At 44.1% G+C, this 18686-nt stretch overlaps 1 protein-coding gene across 1 annotated transcript in view; it reads left to right on the top strand.

Moving 5' to 3' along the window:
* Positions 1-8602: 8602 nt before the first annotated feature.
* RHBDL3 (rhomboid like 3) overlaps positions 8603-18686 on the top strand; it is a 142674-nt gene continuing 132590 nt past the window's right edge. Inside the window, exons 1-2 of the mRNA XM_070934798.1 lie at positions 8603-8731; positions 13923-14072. Of these exons, the coding sequence (XP_070790899.1) occupies positions 8603-8731; positions 13923-14072 (279 nt within the window). The remainder of the gene's footprint in view (positions 8732-13922; positions 14073-18686) is intronic.

Here is an 18686-nt window from a genome sequence, read left to right as displayed (position 1 = left end):
GTACAGGGCTGCTTCTCCCGATATTTTTTTCATAGGCTCAAGAACAGGAGGAAGTCAACAGTCAATGCTGCCACGAGTAAGAACCCTGATTCGTAGTCAGAAGGTTGGTGCAGATATCAGCATGTTTCCTTGAGACGTGAATGCAAGTTGAAACAGGATAAGAAGAGTATTGGTAGTTTTCAACTTTGGTGTTGGTCAAGACTCCTGAGAATACCATGCATAAACAAGACAACAAACAAATGGCTCATCAAACAAGTCAACCCAGTGATAAGGGTTGAGGCACAAATGACCAGGCTCAAATCATCATACTTCAGGCACATGATGTGAAGATCTAGAAGGCTTTAACGTTGGGAAAGGTAGAAGGAAAGAGAAGATCAGGATGACCAGCAGCAAAGTGGATGGATTGCATCACAATGGTGATGTGAGAAGACTTAAAAAAACCAGGTTAGGGACCAATTGTCTTGAAGAAAAATACATCTAAGTGGTCACTAGGTGTCGGAAGCAACTTGAAGGCACATAATCAATCACATCTTGAAAGCACAATTCCTCATTTCCTCAGGTGCACAACATCACACTAGGACAACTTTGAAAGGGCTGTTCTGGCCAGAAGTCTTTCTGCAGCACATTGGAGTCTGAACAAATTGGGCAATTGACTTGAGGGGAGAGGTAAACTAAATAAAACCACATGTTACAGACCAATAAAACAAAGGATGTTGTTTCTGAAATAAACAGATTATCAAGAACTGTTAGTCAAGACTCTAAGCAGTTCCTTTCTGAATGGGGATACTGAAGTCCCTGCCTTTGTGCCGCCTGCAAATTTCAAAAGTGGAAACACAATATTTGTTCAGAGGGAATCTGTTCTGATTTGGGGGCTATTCAAATATTCTTATGAAGGGAAAAATATATCACCGTCCTTTGGAGGGTTCTTATGGAAACATTTTCTAGTGGGGAGAAAAAGCCCATCCTTTTGGTTCACATGCAGTGGTGAGCTCTCCCTGCTTCACTTGGGAAATGGCAGATGCCGAGTCATAGAGTGGAAGTAAATTCTACCCTGAAATGTTATCATCCAGGTGTCAAATGGACTTTAAAGGTTGATACCAAAATTAATAGCAAGGTAATAATTGATATTAAAAAAAAGAAACAAATTACTAAGAGGCATATGTTTAATGCAAAGTTGGAATTATACTATGAAGTGATAAGCCCGAAGGTGGAAACATTAAACATACACATATACTTTAATAGCACTTTGCCATCTGTTTTCCTGTGTGAAGCAAAGCAGGGATAAATCAGTGTGTGTGTGTGTGTGTGTTTTGTGTGTGTGTGTGTGTGAGAGAGAGAGAGACTTTACAAAAGAAGAGGACATTATATTGCTATTTTTTCTACCATCAACTTCTCCAAGGAGACTATCAGTATATGTAAGTTTTGCATTAACATGACAGCAAGAAATTGCTGTCGAGGTGGTTCTCGACTTACAACCACAATTGAGCACAAAATTTATGTCACTAAGCATGACAATTGTTAAGTGAATTTGGCCCCATTTTTGCAACTTTCCTGCTACAGTTGTTAAGCGAAATCGCTGTCGCTGTTAGTAACACTGTCGTTAAGTGAATCTGGCTTCCCGACTGGCTCTGCTTGTCAGAAGCTCACAAAAGGGGATCACATGACCTCACTGTAATAGCAATAGCACTTAGACTTATATACCGCTTCATAGTGCTTTCAACTCTCTAAGCAGTTTAGAGTCAGCATGTTATGCAACCGTCATAAAGATGAGTCAGTTGCCAAGTGTCTGAATTTGGATCACGTGACCACAGGAATGCCGCAACGGTTAGAAGTGTGAAAAACAGTCATAAGTCACTTTTTTCAGTGCTGTTTAACTTTGAATGGTCACTAAATGAACTGTTGTTAAGTGAAAGATTACCTATAATTTTATAGAAAGGATGGAAGTACGAGTCCCTTGAGACCTCAGGAAAAAATACACATGCACACTTACTATTTTGTGCTTGCTTTATCAAAAGGAAATTTGTAATAGGTATGTCTCTATGTACGGGAGAACTCCAAAAAAGCTGATCATTGTTTTTGCCTATTTATTTTTATATCACCTTTATTATTTTTACAAATAACTCAAGGTGATGAATGTATCTAATACTTTCTTCTTCTATTTTCCCCACAACAACCTTATGAGTGGGTTACACTGAGAGCCAGTGACTGGTACCAGGTCACTCAGCTGACTTTCATGCATTCCTGAAAGATCCACAATCCTTCGTATTTTGATTGATCCCAAATTTCAGGATAGAGCCAATAGAAACAGGGACATTTTAAGTTACAGTAATGAGTCCAGAGTCATGTTTGACAGCCATTTAACAACTGTCGCCAAAATGGCTGTAAAACCGGATGCAACTCACCTAACAACAGCGTTGCTTAACAACCACATTGCTTAACAATAGAAACTTGGTCCCAATTGTGGCTTTAAATCTAGAACTAGGTAAAGGTAAAGGTTCCCCTCGCACATATGTGCCTAGTCGTTCCTGACTCTAAGGGGCAGTGCTCATCTCCGTTTCAAAGCCGAAGCCAGTGCTGTCCAAAATGTCTCTGTGGTCATGTGGCCGGCATGACTAAACACCAAAGGCGCCCGGAACGCTGTTACCTTCCCATCAAAGGTGGTCCCTAGTTTTCTACTTGCATTTTTTACGTGCTTTCGAACTGCTAGGTTGGCAGAAGCTGGGACAAGTGACAGGAGCTCACCCCATTACGCGGCACTAGGGATTCGAACCACTGAACTGCCGACCTTCCGATCGACAAACTCAGCGTCTTAGCCACTGAGCCACCGCCTTCATCTAGAACTACCTATATGGAAAAGAATACACATAGTCCTTGACCATTGCGAACATACAATGGTGCTGAAAAAAGTGACTTATGACAGTTTCCCCACACTTACAACCACTGCCGCATCCCCAAATTTCAAACACTTGGCAATTGGCTCCTATTCATGACGGTCGCAGCGTCCCGGGGTCACGTGATCACTTTTTGCAACCTTCTGACAAGCAAAGTCAATGGGGAAGGCAGATTCATTTAACGACCATGTTACTAACTTAACAACTGCAGCAATTTCCTTAACAACTGTGGCAGGGAAGGTCGTAAAATGGGGCAAAACTCACTTAACAAACGTATCATTTAGCAACATGTTTTGGGCTCCGTTCTGGTCTTAAGTCGAAGACTACCTGTATTAAAAGACTTCCTGCAGTCAACCAGCTGTTTTTTTGTTGTTGTTGTTATAGCATCTTTTTTTTTTATTAAAATAGTTTTTATTGAATATAAATATTAAAAAAGACATACGTAACATATACACAACTAACATTTATACAACATATACACAAAAAGAATATAATTTCTTCTTAAGCATTTTTTCAGAGTGACGTTCTACACTTCTACTTATAATATATTCCTTCACCTTTCTGTAATCTAATATTTTTATTACATATATATGTATCAATCAGTAATATATCCCCTATATTTTTTGTATATTTCTAATTTTTAACCAATTATACCAATTATTCCATATTTTATAATAGTCTGATTCTTCTTTTTCTTGTAATTCTTTGGTTAATCTATCCATTTCAGCGCATTCTAAAATTTTCCCTATTACTTCTGTTTCACTTGGTATTTTTTCTTGTTTCCAATTTCTTGCGTAGGTTATACTTGCAGCAGTTAATATATGAATTGTAAGATATTTGATATCCTTAGGGTATGATTTGTTAAATATTCCTAATAAAAATGTTTCTGGTTCTTTTTCAATCTGTGTTTTTGTTATTTGTTCCAACCATTTTTTGATGTTAGACCAAAATTTCTTTGCTGCCGGGCACGTCCACCATAAATGATAGAAAGTCCCTTGTGCCTTTTTGCACTTCCAACAAATTGGGCTATTTTTAGGTTGTATTTTTGCCAATCTGGTTGGAGACATATGCCACTGATAAAACATTTTCAGTTGATTTTCCTTGTACGCCGTTGCTTTCGTTAACTTTAGGTTTACCTGCCAGAACTTTTCCCATTTTTCCAAAGGTATTGTGTGTTTGATATTTTGAGCCCACTTAATCATCGTTTCTTTGACTGTCTCTTCTTCCAATTTATAGCGTAGGAGAAATTTATAAATTCTACTAATTAATTTATTTTCTGAATCTAATATCATTTTATCTATTTCTTGTTTTTGATTATAAATTTCATATGTTTTTATATGCTCTCTATATTTGGATTGTATTTGAGTGTAAGTCCACCAGTCTATTCCTCTGTGTAAATCTATCTCCAATTGTTGTTTTGTCTTTAGTTTGCCTTGATAGTCAATTATATCTTTATATCTAATTATTTTTGTCTTATCTGTTAAATTTGGGTGTCTAATTGATTCAGCCGGTGCTAGCCAATTTGGTATCTTCATATAATGTTGTTTTTTAATTTTAAGCCAAATTTGTAATAATGAGTTCCTTATTGTATGTGTTTTAAAATATGAATGTGTTTTGTATTTCTCATCCCACATAAAGGAGTGCCAGCCAGTTTGAAGTTCGTGTCCCTCAATTGTTAAAATTCTAGAGTCCTTTAATTCTATCCAATCTTTGACCCACGATAGTACTGCTGCTTGGTAGTATATCTCCCAGTCAGGGAGTGCAGCTCCTCCTCTATCTTTTGTATCCTGAAGCAGTTTAAATTTTATTCGTGGCCTTTTCCCTTGCCAAATAAATTTAGATGTTATTTTATTCAGCTTTTCAAAAAATGGTTTATCTATTTTAATTGGGGTGACCTGAAACAAATATAAAAATTTAGGTAATATAATCATTTTGATGGCCGAAATTCTTCCTAGGAATGAAATGTGTAAATTTTCCCATTTTTCTAAGTCTTTCTTTGTTTGTTCTAGTAATTTATCATAATTGTTTTCTTTAATTGCTGATGTTCTTGTAGATAAGCAGATTCCTAGATATTTTATTTTTTTTGTTGTTTGGATTTGTATATTATCTATCAAATCTTTTGTTTGGATTTCCGTAAGGTTTTTAACAATTAGCTTCGATTTACTTTTATTAATTTTTAGTCCAGCCACTTCTCCAAATTCTTCTATTTTTTGGAACAAATTAGGTATAGATTCCATAGGATTTTCTGTCAAAAACACTAAGTCATCAGCAAAGGCTTGAACTTTGTATTCTTCTCTATTAATCCTTAAACCTTCAATTCCTTGATCTTCTCTAATTTTTTTCAACAGGGTTTCCAATGATAGAATATATAGTAAGGGGGAAAGTGGACAGCCTTGTCTGACTCCTTTTGTTATATTAAATTTGTCTGTTATGTCATCATTCATAATTATCCTTGCTGATTGCTTGGTATAGATTTCTGCTATAATTTTCCCAAATTTTTCCCCAATTTGCATATTTTGTAGTTGTTCAATCATAAATTTCCAATTTTGGTTATCGAAGGCCTTTTGGGCATCAAGAAAAACCAACACTGCCTGCTTCTCCGGGTGTGATTCATAGTATTCTAAAGCATTAAGTATTATTCTCATGTTGTTCTTTATTTGGCGTCCCGGCAGAAATCCATTTTGGTCTGGGTGTATATATGTATTTAATACTAATTTAATTCTTTCTGCCAAGATTGCTGCAAATATTTTGTAATCGGCATTCAATAATGAAATAGGTCTATAGTTTTGTATTAACTGGAGATCTGTGTCTTCTTTTGGAATGAGTGTTATTATGGCTTCTGTCCATGAATTTGGTATCTTGGCTTTCTCCATAGCTTCATTATATAATCGCAACATATTCTCTCCCAATACTTCTTGCATTGTTTTATATATTTCTACCGGTAGCCCGTCGGGACCCGGTGTTTTATTGTTTTTTTTGCTTTTTCAGTACTTCATTTAGTTCTAATTTGGTTATTGGCCTATTGAGAGTAATTCTTTGTTCTTCTGTGATTTTTGGCATTCCTGATTTCTCTATATACTGTTTTATTTTATCTTCCTCTATTTTCCCGATTATATAGATTCGCATAAAATTTCTTAATAATATATTTTTTGGCCTCTTTACTATGTTGAATTTCTCCTTTATCATCCTTCAATTGGTATATCATTCTTTTTTTCTGTTCTTTTTTCAGTTTATAGGCTAGCCATCTGCCCGTTTTATTTGCGTGCTCGAAATAGTTTTGTTTCGCCATTTTTATTTTTTGGGCTAGTTCTATTTGGTTTATCAAATTCAATTTATGCTTAATCATTTCCCATTCTTCTCTTATTGTTTTGTTCTGGGGCTTTTCCTGGAGTTTTTGTTCTATTTGTTTTAGCATCTTTATAGGATCTGCTGATACCCACATGAGGGAAAGGCTATCTTCTATTGAGAAACAACTGCAGGTGGATCCAGGGCCTGTGGTTTCTCCGGGCATCGGCTGGCTCATAAAGACCGTGATGGATCCATCCATCCCTTTATTAGCCTTGCCGGGCAACGAAAGCAGAGAGGGAAGCCGGGCCGGTCTTCAGGCCTCCCCAATTCTGACGGAAAGCCTCATTTGCATTTTTTACAAACGAACGACGGAGATTACCGAAGGGGGGGGGAAGCCGAGCCCCCAGGGATTACTACTCTCGGTGGAGCCTCCCCCTCCCTCCGCCACCTGTTGCCCAAGGATTTCGAAAGGAAAGCCTTTCCCTCTCTCTCCAACCCCCCCCCCCCCCCCCCCCCGCATCCGCCGGTTCGCTCGCTCCGGACTCTCCACCGCTGGCGCATTGACCACGTGCGCTCCGCAACGCGTCATTCTCCCTATGTAAACAAGGGGGCGGCGCTATGCTAATCAAGAGCCCGCTCTTTCTCGAAAGTAATCGGGATTCCCAGTTCGGGTGTCCTCGGGAAGGAGTGGGGAGGGGGAGGGGGATCGTGGCGGGCGATTAATAAACTTCCTCCCAATAAATCACTCTCTCTCTCTCTCTCTTTCCCCCGCCCGGCTTTCATAGCGCGCAGTACAGAGGAAAGGAGACGGGGAGGCTGCTGGGCTGGCGGCCAGGAAGGGCGCGTTGGGTCCCGTCCCGTCCCGTCTCATCCCTTCAGATCCTGCGGCCAGCCGCAAATCCTCCGCTTTGCCAAACAGACCCTGGGATCGCCCTGAAGCAAAATCCCGGCGGCGGCGAAGCAATGCAGCAAACGGCGATCCTGCAGCCGGTGCTGCCGGCGGCGAGGACGCGCTTCGCTGGCTCGCTCTAAGCGCCTCCCCTCCACCCACCCCCCACCCCCCGGGCTTGAGAGATGCCAGCCCGGGCAACCCACGTGCTGCTTGTTGAGAGCCACAGCCGGCTCGGAGCTTCGCTTCTCCTTCGCCTCGTTGCTTTTTCTGCCGTTTTGTGCCGGCTTTGAGCGGATGGTTTTTCCCTGCCGGGGCTGGAAGCGATCGCGTTGAGTTCTCGCAGCGATCGGCTGCTTTGCCTTCCGCCAAGCGGACTTATGGCAACAACCGGCGACGTTCTTCGCGCGGCCGTCCCGAGATGGTCGCAGAGTTACCGGCTCATCGAGAGGTCGAGATTGCCAGTCTGACAACACCGGGAGTCGGGGAGCATCTGGGGGGCGAGAGCTTTTTTTTTTTTTTTTGCAAGGTCACCGGAGAAGAAAGGGCTGGCGCTCTTCGCACCGCCTGCCCTCGCCTTACTCGGGCTGCCTGGATTGCGGTGCTTTGCAGCCGGAGAGGGAATCCGCCGGCGGCCGCGGCGGCATCCTAAAGCGGGAGGGCTCCAGATCCGCCGCCATCAAGGGGCAGCCGACGGAAAGTTGTGCGCCTCTGCAGCGCCTGTAAATAAACGCGGCAGCAGAAGCCGCTTTCTCTTGGCCGGCAGAAGGATTGGCAAACTCTAGGCGGGCGAGCTTCCCCCGGGATCATCCCAGCCTAGGAAATCCCTTGCGGGGTGCAGCCCCGTTAAGGGTGGGCCAGCCGGGGTGGGGAAGTGGGGAGAGGCGTCCTGCCAATCTTGGGAAGGAGCGCGGCCCCCGCTTCCTAGACAGAAAAGGGGACGGATGAACGCGGCGATGGCTCTGGGGACGCCACGGATGAGCGGGGGTCCTTTTCCCGCGTGGCGCGGCGCGGCTCCCCGTGAGACTAAAGCGGCGGAGGCGACGGCGCGGACTTCGTGCCCGAAGAAGGTGCTTTGAACGGTCGTTCTGCTGGGAGTGGACGGGACGCTGCCCGAGTGACAAAAGTTTGGCCGTGTCTCCCTGCTGTTATTTATTTTATTTTATTTTTTTAAAAAAGGGAGCCTCCCGTAATAAGTTCGGGGATCCCTTCCCCCGGATCAAACTCGTGGACTCGGAGCCGAGACAAGCCAGCCCGATCATGCCCGTGGGGGAGCCCGATCGCGCCGCGCCTCTCGCCCTGCAGGGTTACCGCTCCTGAAGGCGACCTCGCCTCTGCACACACACACACACCCGCCCGGGCTGCGAGCGGCAATGGAAGGGCGCCGGGACAGCGGCGCGTTGCGGAGGCGGCTTTGAAAGTTGGGCGCGCCTGTCCCTTTTCTCGGCCGCCCGCGCCCCGCAGAGGAGCGCCCGAGCGGGAAGGGTGGGGAGGGGATCGGCGGGTTGAGAAGCCTCGTCTGCCGCTGCCCAGGATGGGAGACGGCTTGCCGGAGCCGGCCCGAGCTGCCAAGCCTTCCCCCGCCGTGGCCGCCTGCTCCGAGGCAGAAGCGATCGAGGTCTTGGAGAGCGCGGAGGAGGGCTTTCCCGGCGCTGCAGAGGACGTAAGTGTCGATGGGGGTCGCTCGCCCCTCCGTGGGCTTCCAGCTCTTGGAAAAGGAAACGTTGGCATCCCAGAGAGGAAAGTTTGACTTAAATATATATATATATTTATATATATATATATAGCAAGAGAGAGTCGGAACGGAATCTTTGTGGGGTTGCCGGGAAGTAACCTCGCTGAATTCACCAGTGGGAAAGCGTGCACCCACAGGACCAGAGCTTTTTAGCCGGGGTGGGGAAGGGGGATTTTTCCCCCCTCCCCTCCCTTTTAATCTCTGGGACGCTGAATAATAAATATAATGACCAGTGGTGTTTCCCCTCTTATTAAGCATATTTCGCCTTTTCTGACCTGGGGCTTCTGAATAATTTGAACAGCACAACAGCCGTCCTGGGGATTATGGAAGTTGAAATCCTTTACAACTGGAGGCACCAGGTTAGGAAGAGCTAGTAAAAAGCAGATGCATTTCTTGGTTTTATTTATTTATTAAATAAATAATATATATATATATATATATATATATATATATATATATATATATATATATATATATATATATATATGAGATTTGATTTATATGCTGCCTTTCTCAGGAGACTCAGGGTGGCTTACAATGCGTTAAGCAATAGCCTTCATACTTTTGTATATTTTATACAAAGTCAGTTTATTGCCCCCACAATCCGGGTCCTCATTTTACCTACCTTAGAAAGGATGGAAGGCTGAGTCAACCTTGAGCCTGGTGAGATTTGAATTTGCAGTAATTGCAGGCAGCTGATGTTAATTACAGTGCTTTAGTCTGCTGCGCTACCAGGGCTCCTGGTATGAGGCTTAAGAAGGGCTTTTTTAATTGAATGTATCTGTCTTCTCAAATGCTTGTTACTAACAACAGCCTAAAATAGACAGCCAAGTGTTTCTCAAACCAGGCAACTTCCAGATTTGGGGTCTTTCAGAGAGCTCCCCTGTCAGCATTGAATTGCTGAAATTTCATTGGTTGGGAAATACCCATCTGGGCCGTAGAAAGATAGACTGGTTGCATATATATGTCCAGGGGTGGCGGTTATAACTCAGCAGTTGAGTTAAAATTGAATGAGCAATTGTAATGAAAAAGAACAGAATGTCAATATATCTCATATACTGGGACCATTTTGGGCTCACACTCCTGAGCTGCACAACACGCTGGATGATCTTTGCCCATCCCAACTCTTAGGCTCACCTACTTGTCTTGCAGGGTTGCTTTGAGGACCAAACAGGTTCCTTAAATTGCTTACTTAGAGAGGTTTCATAGAAAAGCAGAATGGTGGTTGGCTTCCTTCATCATGAAAATTCATAATTTGATTTGGTTCTGGAGGGATCTGATATGTGAAGAACCCAACCATAATGATTTATTCCACAAAGCAGGGTTAAAACAAACGTACTTTCATGTCATGTGTAAACCCTGCTAAATCAGTGTTTAAATCTAGACTATTGTTACTTCCTACTTCAGTGCTGGATAATTGCTTCAGGTTTATCACACATTGCCACTGTGCCTCTCTGGCTGAATGACTGCCTCCTGTTGTACATTGCATTAATGTCCTTCCCTTCACTTACTCTTGTTGATGACATGAGAACATTAATATGTAACACAATACAGTATAATTTGAAAAGATTCCTGAAGCAAGTCCTGAATTCTTTAGAGCATTCAACCTTTTCTCCACCATTTTGTGGCCATGGACCATGGCTCTGGAACCCCAAAACTTATGTCAAGATTTAAATCATTACATTTTTTCAAGCCTTCGTGGATCCCCTGTGATGACATTGCACCCCTCACCCCACCAAGAGTCTGCAGACCACAGGTTGAGAATCACTCCTTTAGGGAATTCCCAATATTATTGTATTGATTTCACTGCAAGCCATAAGTGCAAACCACTACTATGACATGTGTGCAGTGACATCATGATGCAAACCTCACTCTTTCATACTTGTGTTCTGATACCAGTGTAGAAATGAAAGGGTTTGTGTCATGATGTGTGTTTTATCACTTCTCTCCCCCAACACGTATGCCTGAGCTACAGGTTATTACTCTCATCTCTGCCAATTTATTTACTCCTTAGTTAATGTTAACATTGCTTAAAAGAAATGGCTTCTAGAATTTCTGAAAACTTCTTGCCAAAACTACATTTATCTGAAGCCCCAGAGCCTGCTTAGAATGTGTCCATATGCATGTTCATTAACTGTGACATTGTGTGTTAAATGTGAACTTCCAATCTTACTAAGCAGCCTAACTTAGTTTTAAGCCTTAATCTCTAAAGATTCTTAAACAGAGAACCTTATTATTTAACCAAGTGCGACATCTTTCTTTGTGGTTGCATCCCCCTTCTTCATCTCCATAACTGTCTTCTGGAAGATTTAAAGATGTCCCGCTTTGCTCTTAACCCATTGTTGTTGCAAGATGAATTGCTAAGAGGTCCCAGGGATAAACCGCACGTATATTTAAGCATCTGTACAATGAATTGCCTTATTCCGAGGAGTAATTCTGTGGATGCTCCTTCTGGCAGGACTCTTAAAGAAGACCCTTTCTTTTCTGTACTATGTATTTCTGAAAACTGACCACTGGAAAAACAAGCCAAGTATTTATACACTTGGTGATTCCATTCTGCTTCTCTATAGGGGAATCCGTGTGCGAACCTTCCTCTGGTTTCACTCTGTGTGGGATGTGCAAAACTCTCCAAGCTCCTCAATAAATTCTTCATGAATTTTTAAGAAATGGGCTACATCAGAAGATTCAAGAAAGTTTATTCTGTCTGAATGGGGCACCACTGCAGTTCTTTGGAATTGCTCTTTTTTTTTCTTTTTCTGGCAATGTGCAGCTGGTTTGGTATAGGCCAGTGATGGCTAACCTTTTTGCCGTCGCGTGCCAAAAGGGGGGGGGAGCATGGGAGGGTTGAACGCATGCGTGCCCACACCCATAATTCAATGCGCCCCGCCCCTGTGCATGCACGCATGACCCCCCTGTGCTCCTCCCGCTTTTGGCACGCAATGGCACAGTGGGCACACTAGGCCTGATTTTTGCCCTCCCCAGGCTCCAGAGGCTTTCTAGAAGCCTGGGGAGGGCGAAAACAGCCTTCCCCCACCCCCCACAGGCCGGAAATGGCCCATTTCCCGACTTCCGGTGGGCCTGAAAGGCCCATAAATCAGCTGTCTGGCGCACGCATGCGTGCTGGAGCTGAGCTAGGGCAACACTCGCGTGCCCACAGATATGACTCTGCGTGCCACCTGTGGCACGCGTGCCATAGGTTTGCCATCACAGGTATAGGCTATGGGACAGGGGCTGTGAACTCTGAAGGCTCCCACAGTTCTGAAACCTGTTTTCTATAGATTCTAGAGTCTTAAAAAAAAGTAAAAAATAACAGGATTGCCAGAAGTCCACACTGTACTAGCATGGAAGCAATAGTCTAAGGCTAAAATGGCTTGACATAATTAAAAAACAACAGCAACCAACTAGTAAGGTCTGTAAAGGGCGTGCATAGGAGCACTAATGTGCCTCCCGCCCTGTCCTAATGTTTCCTCTATTTGTATCTATTTTATGTATCCAATCTATGTTTATACTTATTACCTAATATGTTCTTGACAAATAAAATAAAAATAAAAAATAACCAAAGATCTCCAAACTGAAAGAAAAACCTTTGGAAAATCCCAGCTCTCCTGTGCAAATTATATAGCTGTCCATTTTGCGTAAGCCCCCTGTCTCAATAGCTGGATTTCCCACCCAGTTTATGTCTGCTCCTCGGGTGCACTAAACAGGTAAGATGAGTCTTTGGTCTAACAGACGTCGTAATCCAGATGTTTGGAAGGCATCTCATTAGGAAAAACTATTTTAGGGAATGGAGTCATCCTGAAGCACCAAGAGGCCTCTTTGCAAATTAAGAATCTCCCTGCCATTATCTGAAACATAGGGGTAGGGAGTGGGGGTGGGGGTGTAGCTCAGCTGAGAAAATAATACGAAATTTTTTTTTTGGAATAGAAGGCCTGTAAACCATGGTTCAAGTCCAGATCTGTGCTCCAAGAGAGTATGTCTCTGTGCACTAAACCCCATCCCTTGTTCATGTATGAAATCAACTTGGCACATTAAATCAAACATTATCCAAATGTTTATAAAGTGTTTTGCTTGAAAGATGTTTTTGCAGTTCAAGAAATGTAGCATGGCCTGTTATGTGTTAAAGATATCTAGATCATAAAGACAGTCTCCAAAAGCCTTTTCTGATTTTGGGCCATGCATGCTGATTGAGAAGTTACGGGAGTTGCATTCTAGCCCATCAAGACATGTGCTGGAGAAGACCAGGCTGTGGTGTAATATCTTAAGGCAAACCTAAGCAGTTGTGTTTTAGGCTTGTATAACTGGTTGGACTGTTTCATGGAAGCAACTTCAGATTTATGACATCCTCAAAGGGAGGCTGGAGTTTCTTTGTGAATAAACCCCAGCAACTTTACAAGTTGCTAAGATTCCACAGATAGGAATCATGGCAGATTAGAAATGGGCTTAGAATGGGCAGTGCACACACGCAAAAGAATTCTCGTAGGATGCCAGGTAAAAACCAACAGAGAAATTAATATTTATGGATGTTGCTGCATAGGGTCAAATAGCACTACATCAGGTATAATCTCCTATGTTCAGATGGAATCTCTTGGGCTTGGTTTGTTATCTTGGAGAAGCAACAAGGTCCTTCATCTCTGAACCCTTTGAAATCCTGGCTGATGGAACTTGGGAATTCCAGACCCAAGTCTCACTTCCCAGCCTATCTGGGAAAAAAAAACATGGAATGTAGGAATCCATTACATGTTTTGGTGAAGTTTGTATGGGAATCATCTGCATGATGACTCTCTGAACTGCCAATTTGTACATTCAGGATTGGTATTTTTAGCTGTCATATGAGAAATACTCCTCCCACCCAAATCTCAACTGTGCCCCTCTCCCCTGGGAGATTTCCATCTTGAGTTCTCTAATCCGATAGACTGGGGTGAGAATAACTCGATCTTACAACAGACATCTTGAGTCATGACAATTGCGTAGACATTCAGCATCTGATCCCTTGAAGAAAGTAGTTGATGAACTTTGCTAGTATTTTAAGTTAACCTCTGCCCAAGTGGCAGACCGAAAACCCATAGGCTGTTTCTTACCTTCTTCCTATCTATGCATCCCATTACTTCCTGCATTATAGAACCCTAGAGGGGGAAGGAACCAAGGTTCATCTTCTACTCCAACCAGTGGTCCACAGCCACAGTTGCCAAGTCATCAGCCCCCTGCAGAGCAGCCTTTCCTGACCAGAACACAGGGCGACCCAAGCAAAGGGCAGAAGCATGCCAGAAAGGTAGGTATAGATCATGCTTAGTGTGAAAAAGCCCTGTCTCCAGAGCCCGATGGGGTTTTTTTTTTCCCACTCACTAAATGGAAAACACAATTATAAGGGCATGGAGAATCATGGGGAAGGTTGGGCAAAACAGCCGTAACAAGCTGAGTGAAACTATTGTACAATATTCTGGGCCTGGTTCTATTTACACTGCAATGTAAAGCAGGTTCATTTTGGGAAAAGGAAGGTAAGTGTACTGGCCCAAAGTGAGCGTGACAATGATGCATAGCAGTTACTGAACACTTCCTGCGAGGTGTGTTCGTCTGTGGTCCCAGGGTGATTGGATTACACTCATGTTCAGCATTTTTCAGAGACAGTGCATTGCACAATCTCATTGAAACCCCTACCCCCGCCCCTCTATTTGTTTCTCATTCAATCTTAGCTCCCAAGATCTTATACGGAGCCGTGGTGATGCAGTGATTAAAATGCAATATTGCAAAAGATCTTATACGGAGCTGTGGTGGCGCGGTGATTAGAATGCATTGTTGCAAGCTGACTCTGCCCACAGCCAAGAGTTCGCTCTTGACTGTCTCAAAGTTCACTCAGCCTTCTGTCCTTCCGAAGTTGGTAAAATAAGCACCCAGATGGTTGGGGGCAATGCACTGACTTTGTAAACTTCCCAGAGAGTGCTGTAAAGCAGTGGTCCCCAACCCCCGGTCCGCGGACCGGTGCCGGGCCGTGGAGTACCTGGCACCGGGCCGCACAGCGGCCGGGGGACATGAACGCTGCAGCGCAAAGGCTCCTGGGCCGTGCGCAAAAGCTCCTGGGCCGTGCGCAAAGGCTCCAGGGAAGAGAGCCCCGCGCAGGTACGCACGTGTGGCCCAAAGCCCCCACCCCTGCGCGCGCTCAGCGGGCCACGGTAAAATTATCAAAGGCTGATTGGTCCGTGGCGATAAAAAGGTTGGGGACCACTGCTGTAAAGCACTATGAAGCGATATATACCATATTTTTCGGAGTATAAGACACCTTTTCCCCCCCAAAAGGGGTTGAAAATTTAGGTGTGTCTTATACACTGAATGTAGCCCTGCCCACCCACTGGCCCCTACCCTTTGGCCTCTGCTTCGCAGCAGTTACCTCCTTGCAAGCAAACAGCAAGAAAAAACAGCTCCTTTCAGCTTCAGCACAGCCTAATTAGCACAAGTTGATTGGATTGGCCTCCCGACTCTCAGCTGATTTGCTCTCAGCTGTTTTGTGCAGGGCTCTGCTGCTTGCTGCAAAGAGGTAAATTGCTGGAGCAGATTTTTTTTTTCCTTGTGCTAATCAAGCTATGCTGAAAACGAAAATGAAAGTAAAGCAGGCTGTTTGCTGCACAAGACAAAATTGCTCAGAGGCAGAGGGAGATTTCTTTTTCTTCTTTTCCTCACCAAAAAAGGTAGGTGCATCTTATACTCTGAAAAATACGGTAAATCTAAGTGCTATTGCTATATAATGGTTGTATTGGCATGACTCATATCCCACGGCTCAATGTCTGTGAGGGAGATGGGCGATTTTAAAAATGAAATAAATAAACGGGGGAGTTTTGCAACCAAGCTCAGAAAGCATCAAGGACCCCACAGTTCAACTCTGAGCTACTCATAGTCTCTCCTATCAATAAATGAATTGCCATACATTCAGCTAATCCTGTTTTCAGGCTTTGCACAACACACCGAACCAGACATTAATTATGAGTTGGGTGTGTGCGAGTTCTATACTTAAGTTTGTGGCTGACAGTGTTGTGTGTATGCAGTCTTAAACAAGAATCCTGTCATTCCATACGGGATGCTGAATATCTAACATCTCCTGTGGCTAGATCCTGAAACATGAAACAGCTAAATAAGCTGAGAGTTAGGGGTGAGTACATAGAAGCTAGGTTCAAGGATGGATTAAGATAGCCCTACTGAAGTTGATAGGATTTACTCCTAAGTACAAGTTCGCAGGAGTAAATCTCCCAGATTTCTGTTGCTCTTGCTGGCACTTTTATTGATTGGTATTTTTATTTATAGAAAGATTTCTTGCTGCACTTCTAATGTAGGTACGTCACTCAAAGTGGCTGAGTCTGTGCAGGCAAAAGAACCCATAAATTGCCCATAGGAAGGAAGGATTATTACCATAATCGCATCGCAGGTTAACATTTCAGAAAGATCACTTCAGAGATTACAGGAATAAACTTCAACTGATAGGAACAAGGGCCACAAAACATGGATGAGATGTCATATTTGTTGCCTTGCCATTTCTTTCATTTTTTCTTCCCCTGTGAAAGCAGCTTCTGGATTCCCCCCTCCCCCCCCCATCCTCAGGGAGCTTGAGAACAACTTTTGAATTTCTCTTGATGTTTCTGACTCACTTTTTTGACTGAGCTGCTACAAGTGCCTACTGCTGCTGAGGCTGTACCAGAGGTAGTATTCAACCGGTTCGAACCAGTTCGGGCAAATTGGTAGCAGAAATTTTGAGTAGTTCAGAGAACCGGCAAATCTCACCACCGCCTGGCCCCGCCCACCCCACCCTATATATCTTGCCTTTGCCACATGACCCAGCTAATCTCCGTGCCTCGCCTTCACACCTAGCCCGCTCTGCTCACCAAAGGTAAGCATGCCACTTGCTCACTCTTTGTCTTGGGCCGGGGCCCAGGGACGCGCCGTTGCCCTGGAGCCTCCGCCTGCATGCCGCTGCCCCCCTCTGGACTCAAACTACACCCCCCCCCCCAGGCTGAAGCAATTTATTCAGCCTGTGGCCTGCCGCGCTAGGCCGATGGGCCATGGGGTGTGGGGGGGGGGGCTGAGCGCAGGAGGGCCAAAGCGGTTTAGGAATGGACTGGATGGTTCTTACCTGCAAGAAGTCCCATCCGGAAAGTGCTGCAGTGGAGAACTTGCAGCCGCTTCTTCCGTCCCTTGCCGAGCCTTGGTCGTTCGCGGAGACACTCAATGTGCTCTCTGGGTTGGCAGCTGCTTCTCTCCGCTGCTGCTCTTGCTGGGAGAGCATCTTGTGCAATTTAGCAGCTGTGAGCCGCCGCTTTCCTCTAAGTCCCATCCGGAAAGCACTGTGGATGAGAGAAACAGTATTCAACATGGCTGCTGCTTCTCTGTGCTGCAGCGCTGTTTGGATGGGACTTAGAGGAAAGCGGTGGTTCACAGCTGCTAAATTGCACAAGACGCTCTCCCAGCAGTGCGGAGAGAAGCAGCTGCTGCCCTGGAGAGCAAAGATGGAGGGGAGCAGGCCCTGAAAGGCTGCTTGGTCAATCCTCGCCACGTGGTGAAAGCCATCCATGTGTGCATACGTGGAAGCCAGGCGTGTGCGCGCTCACATTTTCGACAAACTGGTGGTGAAATTATTTGAAACCTACCACTGGGCTGTACACCTTTTGAAACCTCCTTGGAAACTTACATCTCCCGAAGAATCATCTTTCGATGGCTTCCCTGGGTTCTAATTGAAATCTAGGAAGCCAGGAAGACTGCTAACTGCTAGAGAGGTGGCTGTACGGTCTAGGTGCTTTTTCAAAAGGCAACTGGACTTTGTTTTGAATGATGGGGGATGGAAGGATTTATCCACCTATCAGTCAGAACGGAAGAAGCTTCTTGGATGAGAAGCGAAAGATCTTCAAGGAAAAACAAAGTCCAGTTGCCTTTTGGAAAAACACCTTTGGGACAACCATGACCTGGATGGCTGAGAGACTCTTCGTAGACATTTATTCATACACAATTAGTCCACCTTGTAACTAAATAAGCTGCAAGAAAGCAGCATTCCCAGCCATGGGAGACTGTGCAAAACGATCCTCTCCTTTAAAAAAATATTGAAAGCAAGTTCTCTTTCATTATATTAAGTAAGATCTGATAGAAGATACAGAGGACAATTATTTGCATGTAATAGCTTAAGCCTCTAGCTGAGTGAGCAAAATAAGTGACTTTAGATCCTTGCAGTAGTTCAGAAAGTTGCACTTGCCCTATTGCTGCGCTTGGCTAAGATTGTCGTTTAGAGAGCAGTAACATAAAGCATTTAATAATAAGGCATGAAAGACCCCCAGATCCCAGACGTGCTTCCAAATTTTTCAAGACACACAATGCATCTTTGAGAGCAAGAAGCCAATTGTCTCCTGTTCTAGGCTTACATTAGCTAAAAGAAGGGAGGTTTGGGTGATGGTTTAATTCCCTTCCCCCCCGGCCTGTTTATCTGCAAGACTGAGATCCGTGTTGGCCCAGAATTCAGATTTCCCAGGAATATATGGTGATTACAGGAGGATTTTCTACAAAGTCCCAGTGGAAGTATCAGATTCCTTAACTCTTGTACCCATCCTTAATATTTAAAGACATTTGACTTGCTGGATTTCTTTCCCAGGGAGTAATCATAAGCCTGGTATTATTACCTGGGAAAGCTGTGTTTAACAATACATGTAATTAGAGAGAAGAAGCTGCATTTAATATTACACAAGAGACCGGAACCAGCCTTTCAGAAGCAAACCGGCTTTTAACCCTCCCTAATTATAGCTCCTTGAATGTCTAGCATTTAAAGTGTCTCCAATCTGGTTTTTTGTTTTTGAATTCCATCTTGCAATCACTGGGCTAGCCTCGGTGGGTATGTCCCTTTTCCGCTGCAGAGACGTTA

Source organism: Pituophis catenifer, unplaced genomic scaffold (genome assembly GCF_029215685.1).
Source record: "Pituophis catenifer annectens isolate HBS135680 unplaced genomic scaffold, rPitCat1.0.hap2 SCAF_2, whole genome shotgun sequence".
Classification (NCBI taxonomy): Eukaryota; Metazoa; Chordata; class Lepidosauria; order Squamata; family Colubridae; genus Pituophis; species Pituophis catenifer.
Note: the sequence above shows the minus strand (reverse complement) of the source record. Positions and strands in the feature narration are given on the sequence as shown.